The sequence below is a fragment of the Anguilla rostrata genome, chromosome 7 (genome assembly GCF_018555375.3).
Source record: "Anguilla rostrata isolate EN2019 chromosome 7, ASM1855537v3, whole genome shotgun sequence".
Lineage (NCBI taxonomy): Eukaryota > Metazoa > Chordata > Actinopteri > Anguilliformes > Anguillidae > Anguilla > Anguilla rostrata.
This window is the reverse complement of record NC_057939.1, coordinates 44922480-44931568: the sequence shown is the minus strand read 5'-3', so window position 1 is coordinate 44931568 and position 9089 is coordinate 44922480. Positions and strand designations below refer to the sequence as shown.

The 9089-nt window shown below is 42.3% G+C and overlaps 1 protein-coding gene across 3 annotated transcripts in view; it reads right to left on the bottom strand.

Moving 5' to 3' along the window:
- Window positions 1–2073: 2073 nt before the first annotated feature.
- Window positions 2074–9089, bottom strand: part of LOC135259818 (LIM domain-binding protein 2) — a 77665-nt gene continuing 70649 nt past the window's right edge. For all 3 annotated transcript variants that reach the window (XM_064344584.1, XM_064344583.1, XM_064344585.1), the window contains exon 9: window positions 2074–5588. In XM_064344584.1, the coding sequence (XP_064200654.1) occupies window positions 5358–5588 (231 nt within the window). In that variant the 3' untranslated portion in view covers window positions 2074–5357. The remainder of the gene's footprint in view (window positions 5589–9089) is intronic.

Sequence of the window (9089 nt, the reverse complement as noted above, 5' to 3'; positions counted from 1 at the left end):
GGGAAGCTAATTGTCTCACCCTGTTAAAGCATTGTTAAAGCAGTCATATACGGCACAGTAACTACAGAACAGAAAGAGGTTGCACGTGTCAACATGATACTTGTTTCCTGTCCATGCCATTATTTTGTTGCCATATACAAAAAAAAAAAAAAATTTCCTTTGTTAGTTTCATGCCACTTTATACCACAAGATGGCAAGAGAGTACAATGATTTGGATGTAGCTAAACTCAAAAGATTTTAGCCAGTTTTTTCTTCTTTTTTTTAACGTCTTGTTCTTGCCCCTCAATGTTGCACGCAGCCTCATAAATGCAGTTTTTGAGAAGTTTAAAGTCAGTCATACAACATAAAACAACGACTAAAGATTAAAAAAGCCAACATCTATATACATCCCAAATTTCTTGCCAAGATAAAACTTTCATTAAACAAGGGTTTGTACCATGAGCTATTAAAAGAAAGCTATAATGCTGAATACTCTATTGAGGAATTGAGCCACTGAAAACAAGACTGGACTCAACACCTAAGAAGGTTAAAATGTCTATTTCAGAGGTTCATTCCCTCAGAACACAGAATTAGCATGGTACACATATTTACGAAAGCATCACAAATACAGTGTGGATACAAATAAACACATGCCAATTTAAGAGCCATTACACGGCTGGTTTATAAAGAAAAAACCTGCTCCATGATGGCATACTTTATCGAAACCAAGAAAATTGTGTCTTCTTTTTCAATGATTGGGTGAGAAAATTAGTAGCGAGATAACGACCAAAAACCAAACGCAGCTGTGAGCCACACCTGTGTGTTAACGAGGGCGGCCTCGCACTTCAGTGGCTACTGCTGCGATTTGAGTGGTGTGTTACACGTATCGTTATCTTTGCAGAAACTGCAGAGATTCAGGCAAAGGAGGAAGCATCAGAAACAAGTTCCAGAGAACTTCATCGACAGACATTCAACACAAAACCCTATCAAACTCTTGTTTCCTGATGTTTTGCTCTGCTGAAATCTCACACCTGCAAGTCTTTGGTCATTGGTGGATCGTTGTAAAGTGCTAATTGAGTACTTGCTGAAGTTAGTGTCTGGTGTGTAACAAGGGCAACCAGGTCACTGTGAAAGAAACACACCAGTTACCCTCAGCTTGAACTTCAGTGGAGAAATATGGGCATTCGTTTTTCTACTCAGTAATTACTAAAAGATATTATGGTAACACTGTGACATAGTAGTTCAGGAACAGTCACCAGGTGAGCCGTGCAGTCAGTATGTTAGAGGACAATACTTCATATGCAGCTATTGCAGGAAATGAGATGAGTACAACCCAAGTGACTCTCCATCCAGGCTGGATGTTCACAAACTAGCCTTAGTCGGTACTAACAGTCAGGATGTCATCCAAGACTAATTGACACATCACAGCAATGGAACCCAGCAGGATGAGTCACTCAATAAATTATCTTTTAACTTGTTACACCCTTTTTCCCAGAGACCCTAGACTGTATCCTACATTGGCCATGTGCCAGCTAAATGTCAGAAGTGGAACTTTTTGGATGACGTGGGTCCCATTGTCTGACATAAAGCTTAAGTTTAAGGGGCAATTACTTTTTCACACGGGTCGCATGAGTGTTTGGTAACTTTTTTCATGAAATAAATTATAATTTTAAAAATGTGTTTTGTGTTTACGCAGATTCCCTTTGTTGAATATTGCATTTTGTCCAAAGATCTGACCACATGCAGCATAACAAATATGCAATATCAGGAAGAGGGCAAAGACTTTTTCACAGCACTGTATGTGACTGTCACTTAATTGCATTGTGTGGCCACATTTAAGGCTATTCACTATATTGGCAATATGCTATCTCTGTGACCCAGCACTTTTTGCTGGAACATCTCTGCTGTTTGATAAAATGATAACTCTAATTCATTCCTCATTTCCCCCTTAGTATTACACAAAGTCTGAAATATGAATGCTGCCACATTTCATTGGCACAGGTTAAACGTAAGTATCTTCTCCTAAATTTGACAGATACTAACGACCATAGCTAAAAGTAAGTTATGGAGTAAGGGTTACATCCACAGCAAAGCAATCATGTAAGCACAATTTATTGGCACACATAATGACAAAGCATACATAAAATACATCAGTAATGACACAAAGACATATCTGCTAATATTTTACAAGTTGTGCTGCACTGTATTAATATGAGACTCAAACAAAGTCAAAAAAGGTGTTGGATTCCTTACAAATTCTCACATAAATACGCAAAGGTAAAGGAGAATAGTGACAGCTGAGGTCATCTTTTTTGTTTCTTTAGCAAAAATATCTAACATGACGTAAATGACCCCCAATGAAAAAGTAGCATGTGATAAAATATTAATTCTAAAATGCAAGGAATTTTTCCTCAAATACATATGAAAACATACCAAATGTATTAGAAAATATATCAGTTGTAGCCAAGAATATTTATGCATATATTGTTGAATATATAGCTTATTTACATACATTGTAAAATATTCCACAATACATGCATAACTTTTATATTACTGTGGCAATGACTGCTTTATTTTGCAACATATAACATCTATTTTGGTACATTTTAAAAGTAAATTCCTTATATTTAGAATTTTATATTTTGCCATATACATTTTACCTTTTCATTTAGGACAATAGAGATTAAGGACTAATAAAACAGTCAAGATAAGTACAATAAAAACACAAGAGTCTATTTATTCTAAGGAATGGTATCAACAGATTTCAAATGTCTGATTCATTGGCTTATATACAGAGCTTCAACAGGTTTCCCAAACTGAATAACAAAACTGAAAGCAGAAACGCAGTTAAATCAAGACGAAGCCAAGTTAAATCGTTCTCACGTCATTGTTAACAAAACATTTGTCAGATTTCATTCGCAGTATTTTCTTGCCAACCGCGTGTCCATACCACTTCACCGGATTGTAGCAGAGACACTGCATGGTGAACGTACAGCCCAGTTCTATTTTGGCAAGAAACAAAATTAAGATGGGGTTTGTGGGCTGTAGTATGTCTCTGATTCTGCACCTCTAATGGCCTGGGTAGATAAGCCAAAAAACACCGCTTATAAAATAGCCACAATATGGCACATTCTCTATATTTTACATACCATACCTTGTTGAACCTCAATGAATCAACTCCCCAGTTCAACAGTTTTTCCATTCTAAAATGGAACCCAACACTCCTAGCTAGGAATTGAGCGATAATAATGTCTTTAACCTATTTTAATTAAGAACAGGAAAATCTCACCGAAAACAGATAACCGTGAGGATGGTAATTATGTGGTCTTAAAAATTATTTTTAATACTGTTACCTTTAAATAATTAAGCTGGATAATTCAAAAATTTTGATTTATGCAATAGTAAAATATAAGAAAAAATTCATACATAGAGCAGTGGTTAGGAAAAAGGAAAACAAAATCATGAAAAAGGACAGCAAAGCAAAAGATACAACCATGGATATTTAAGCTAACAAATGCAGAAGATGACCGGGGATGAACGCTTTATGAAGACCTGCAAAATTATGAGTAATTATATTAAGAAAATACCAGAACACACGGATGTGATGTGAATTGTTATGGCAGTCAGCCCACACTGAAAGAACCCAGCTAAGCCAGTTACTGAAATACAAACAGCAAAGTGCTCGATTAAAGGAATTAACCTCATTCAGAGGTCAATTGTGTGATTAAATTAATTTTAATTAACAAACTGACTGCTCCAGGGAGGCGGCTCTACCTTTGAGGGAAGAACAGGAATTATCAAGGCTATACTAATTGGTAGTGGTAAGGTTTGTTTGACAGGAATTGACACATGAACATTCATATTGTACCTCAGTGATGAAGCTCGATAATACATTTTCTGACACCGGTTTTAACTAAGTATCTCCACATGCTTCTATCAATATGGCCATAATGAACTAAACCTGCTAATCTTCCAGTTTTCCATAATTGCATATATACTCGGCTCAAAAATAGTATTTTTGAATTATGAACCAATTATCACCCCTTAGCGAACCTGTCTTGCTGCCCTTATATAATTTGAGCTTGATTCGTAACATTAAACATAGAAAAAAAGTTCTATTATCTTATAATCATGCACTAATTATCAAATAAGTAATTGATTCAATTCTACTGCTCAATGAAATCTTGCTTAAATTCCATGGTTGAATGATATCATTTTGAATTGTTATTCACTTTAATGCCAGTTCTTTGGCTTGTTCTCTGTTGTTCAGTTTGGGAATCAGTCATACAACAGACAGAGGGACTGTTCAAAGTACAAAATTAGTAAAGATGCACAGGTCATGTGTCTGACAGCCAAGTACTTCAAGAGCTTATAGTTACATAGAAAAGAAAAAGCAATAATTTTGGAAAAAAATAACAATAAAAATAAATGCAAAATAAGACAGTAAATCTTTGTATGCAGTAACATTCTGCAAAAAGCCATAACGCAGTGCTTGGAAAACACAATATGACAATATCATTCCTGTTTGAATCAGTCCATAGAACCGAATAAACAGATAAGAGTTTGTGTTTCATTAAAAAAAGACATCCAAAATGAGCTCACTTTTCAATTAAAATGCAAATATGCTGAAACCATTTTGCTGTTGCTAAAGCCAGGACGCTGGTTCAGTGCTTCCCACAACTCCGCCTGACTGCGCACACATGCGCGACTGGATCCGTATGAGGTCACACTTCAGTAGCGAGAGAAGAGAGAGGCCACCTTTTGAGTGGCCCTCGCAAGTTCCCATGATTCCTTGGGGGAAGCCAGGGATGCGTGTTGATGACGGTTTTAAATTTGTTCAAGGGTCAACTGCACCGAGTCAGTCTTTTCTTGAAACATTTTGTAGTTTCTGGATTCATTTGGAGTTCAGTGATCTGACATCGTAGTAAACGGTCGATGGCAAAGCTCGGCCCGAACGCACAATGAAAGAACCGAAGCGAACCGGTCGTGTTCTTCAGCGCCTGCGACTCCGACGTTCGGCAGATTCCTAAAACAGCCGGTTTCCTGTCAACACGAGGGAGACTCTGGCTGGGGTCTGTACAGAAGAAGAGTACTTCCATTTCATTCCGTTGTTTTTTCTTTTTTTTTTGTACTACACGCATTTGTACACATTTATGTAAAAAAAAAACGATGTTTCGGTGTTACGCACGTTGCCACCATCTTCTTTTTATATTACAAGGAGGTGAGTTAGAGTTGTCTGAGGTTTGTCAGAATCGCGTCGATGCTGTGGAGCGGAGTGTGCGGTGGGTGGGGGCCCACAGGGTACAGTGTGTGGTCGGGGAGGGGGGGGGGGGGGGGAGGCCCCGCGGGTTCCGGCGCGGGTTTCGCGGCGGTGTTTTTCACTGCGACGGCTGGGGCGCCGTGCTCTCGGGCTTGGCGTCCTGGCTGTTGGGCGGCTTGGTGCTCCAGGGGCTGTTGTTGCCCAGCGCCGGGGAGTTGTTGAAGTCGTCCTCGTCGTCGATGCCGTTGGCGGCGTCGTACTGCGTGTTCTCCAGGCGGGTGATGAGCCGCTCGTCCTCGTCCCCGAACTCGCCGCCCATCAGCGTCGGCTCCCCGACCACCATCACGTCCTGTCAACAGGGCGGGGCAGAGGTCAGTATGGCCAATCCGCTGCTGCCACTAGATCATGCTCTACCCGTCTGCGTTCCTTATATGGTCAACGTACCCTACGAACCTGACCTGACCATTGACCCGTTGTTGAATACTGGTGTATATGGTGGGTAATGGTCACTGCAGGAGGAAGGCCATCAGAGGGGCACTGTTAGTTGCGTTGTAATGAACATGTTGCAATGAACATGTTGTAATGATAATCTATCAGCAACTAATGTTGATCTAATAAGGCCATCCTGCATTTCTACAGTATTTAATCAGTTAGCAGCCAATGTTGCCAATTTCAGGGTCACAGATGAACTATGCCATATCCATACCCATTAACTAAGGTATGTGAACTGACAGCACTGGCACACAGCTAGATACACCTAAGCATGTGATTCAGGCAGCAGCCTGTGTTGGCCAAAGTTTCTTTCATCTTATGTGCTTTTGCTTTATGTGCCAGACCAAACCACACTAAGGAGCCAAAATGAATCATTTTTATAGGGGCATTTCTGCTGGCATTTATATTGGTTTCTGAAAAAAAATTGTAGCATTGGCTGAAATATAAATAAATATAAAAATAAATACTAATTTCATAACAGGCCTATTTTTTCAGACTGCCAAGTATTAACAGTAGTCCAAAAGAACCCACAGATTAATCACATTTAAAAAGTAAAGTAAGTGGTAAATATTAACCTGAAATCTCACTGGTCTTATATTATGGTTCACGATAAATAAATAAATAAATAAATAAATACACATGCCAATCAATTTTGGGATTTGTATGAGAACAATACCGGATTACAACGCAAGATGCAATATTGGTTACTATTAAAGTACAGAACCAGTTGTAGTGCACCATATATTAGCCACGATAGCACTTAATGTCAGTTGTTTTCTTTATTTCAGGCGAGAAAGTCAGCCGTCCTGCGACGCTTCTTGTAGCGTTCCAGATTTTTCTGCGTGACCCCGCCCCACCTCCAGACCCCTCTTCTCTAGAGACAAAGGAATCTGAACGCAGAGGTGAGGCGCGCCCTGCCGGCGATCCGGCGAACCCCAGCGAGCGCGAGAGGACCCGGGAATGCTCTCCGCGAATGAAACGCCGGGGCGGCGGCGCGAGGTAGCCGTCGCTCAATCAATACCCATCACCGAGATCGCCGTTCGGGGAGTCAGCCGAGCGCGGAGGGTCAAAGCCCAGAACTTTCCAGAGAGGTACCGCCGCGCGGCTGCTTTTTAAAAACCAGCTCGAAATTTCCCTCGAAAAAGGCTGTGCGAAGGTGTCAGGTGAACGCACGCCCGAAAAACACGTTTAATTATTAGAGACATGAGTACGTTACTCAAATGCTGAATGAACCTTATTCACCCATAGGACAGGGGTGTCCAATCTTACCCAGAAAGGGCCGGTGTGGGTGCAGGTTTTTTGTTTCAGCCCCAGCCCTATGACACCTGATTCTACTACGACATAGCTCAGGAGGTAAGACCGATTGTCTGGCAGTCGGAGGGTTGCTGGTTCAAACCCCGCCCTGGGCGTGTCAAAGTGTCTCTGAGCAAGACACCTAATCCCTAACTGCTCTGGCGAATGAGAGGCATCAATTGTAAAGCGCTTTGGATAAAAGCGCTATATAAATGCAGTCCATTTACCATTTACTAATTAACTGATGATGGTCTTCAATCAAGACAATGATAAGTAGAATCAGGTGAACTAGTGCTGGGTTAGAACAAAAACCTGCACCCATACCGGCCCTTTTCGGATAAGACTGGACACCCCTGACATAGGAAACGCAGTTTTGCGCTGTACTTATTTGCTGTATCAGTTCTCGCTATTTTAGTAATAGCGAGGGAACGCTCGATGCTGCACCGGGTGGTCATGGAGCCCTGCGGGTTCGCGTCACAAGACAGCCTGGATCTCGGGCTCTGTCACCCGGAGCTGGTTCTCGTTCATGTTGCCCAGTGCATCTTGGGATGGTGGGCAGAGATTAAACTAAACATACTTCGCTTGTCGCTTACGCCGACTCGGTGTAGAGGCGCACGAGCCCCACCCGCCACAGCCCCTAGCGCCCCAGCACCGGCAGGGACACGCGCGGGACAAGTTTATTTATCCTGGAAGTGAGAAACCTCTTCCTGTTACCGAGCCAGAGTTCCCCCCAGCTGCCGCCAATATACTTGACGTTCTGCTACTTAATTATGGTAATTAATTTAGGTAAGGTTTCGACTAAATAACAGTATACACACTGATTTGACAATTTGCATAGCTAATTAAGTCATTAGCAAAAACCTGCTGATTGCCAACAAGCCCTGAATTTGCCATCTGTTATTGCAGCCTGCCTGTCACCTACCTCTGTGCAGCAAACACGGAGCCAATTTGCAGAGAAAACACACAGTCCTTCCAGCTGCCGTTATACGAAGGGAGGACCGAGAGCGCTAATTACAATTAAACTGATACCGCTTCCTATGTACTCATCTCATTAGGACCGGCCTGCGGGGTAATGCAGACTTGACAAGTGCCCCCGTCAGGCTGGCACCGGAGATCTCGAATTTGTCCGCGGGCTTACGGGCTATGTAATGTCACGCACTCTCACGGCCATTCGCCGACAGCAGTCTCTCGTTTTGAAATCGCAAATACCCGGATCGGCTTCCGCCGACAGGCCGAGATAGACACTGCGGTTTTTTTATAATGGTCTTTAATGTATCACCTTCATTAACTTATCAAAAACTGTCCGCGGTTTAACCTGCTATTCACCTATGAATCATAATCAACATACGCATACAATGCGTTTGCATCAAAGGGCTCAACTGGAACATGCAGCTACTATATCAAGTTAACTGTCGGTAGAAGTCTCATTTATCACTTATTTAAATATCCAAAGACCTTCCTTCCTTAATATTTACCCTCTAGCAGTGCCACTCAAGGTGTCTTTTAAATGGAACGTCTTCACCAGTCCAGGAGCGAAGCACAACCTGAGGTAATCACAGCTCTGAACACACGGCGCAATTCACCACAGCCGCCAATAGAGGTCACTGTTGAATACGTGATGGAATTCACTCCCCCTCCCTCCCACCCCCACCGAAGCCCCCTCCTCTTTAGTCAACACCATGCGGAGACACCTGCATTGTTATTGTGATCACGTAGGCGTGCGCTCGGCGGCGAAAGTACAACTTCTCAGACAAAGCGAGCGGGAGTGCAACATATGTACTCTGTATGTAACCGTGTCTGCTGCAAGAAGCCGTCTGGCAGCCTCGTGGGGGGGGGGGGGGCTGTAACGCGCCATCCCGTCACATACGGAGACGCACGCTAACGCGACGGCTAACGGCCCTGTTGCCACACCGTGGGAGAAGAACCGCGCAACCAGACTGGTCTCTGGAAAAACTGTAGTCCTATTTCAAAACCAGACTACGCCCTTTCTGTAATTTGTAATCGATGCAGGCATGGTCCTGCTGTTTCTGTGAGTACGTGAGTGAGAGAGAGAGAGAAAAATCCT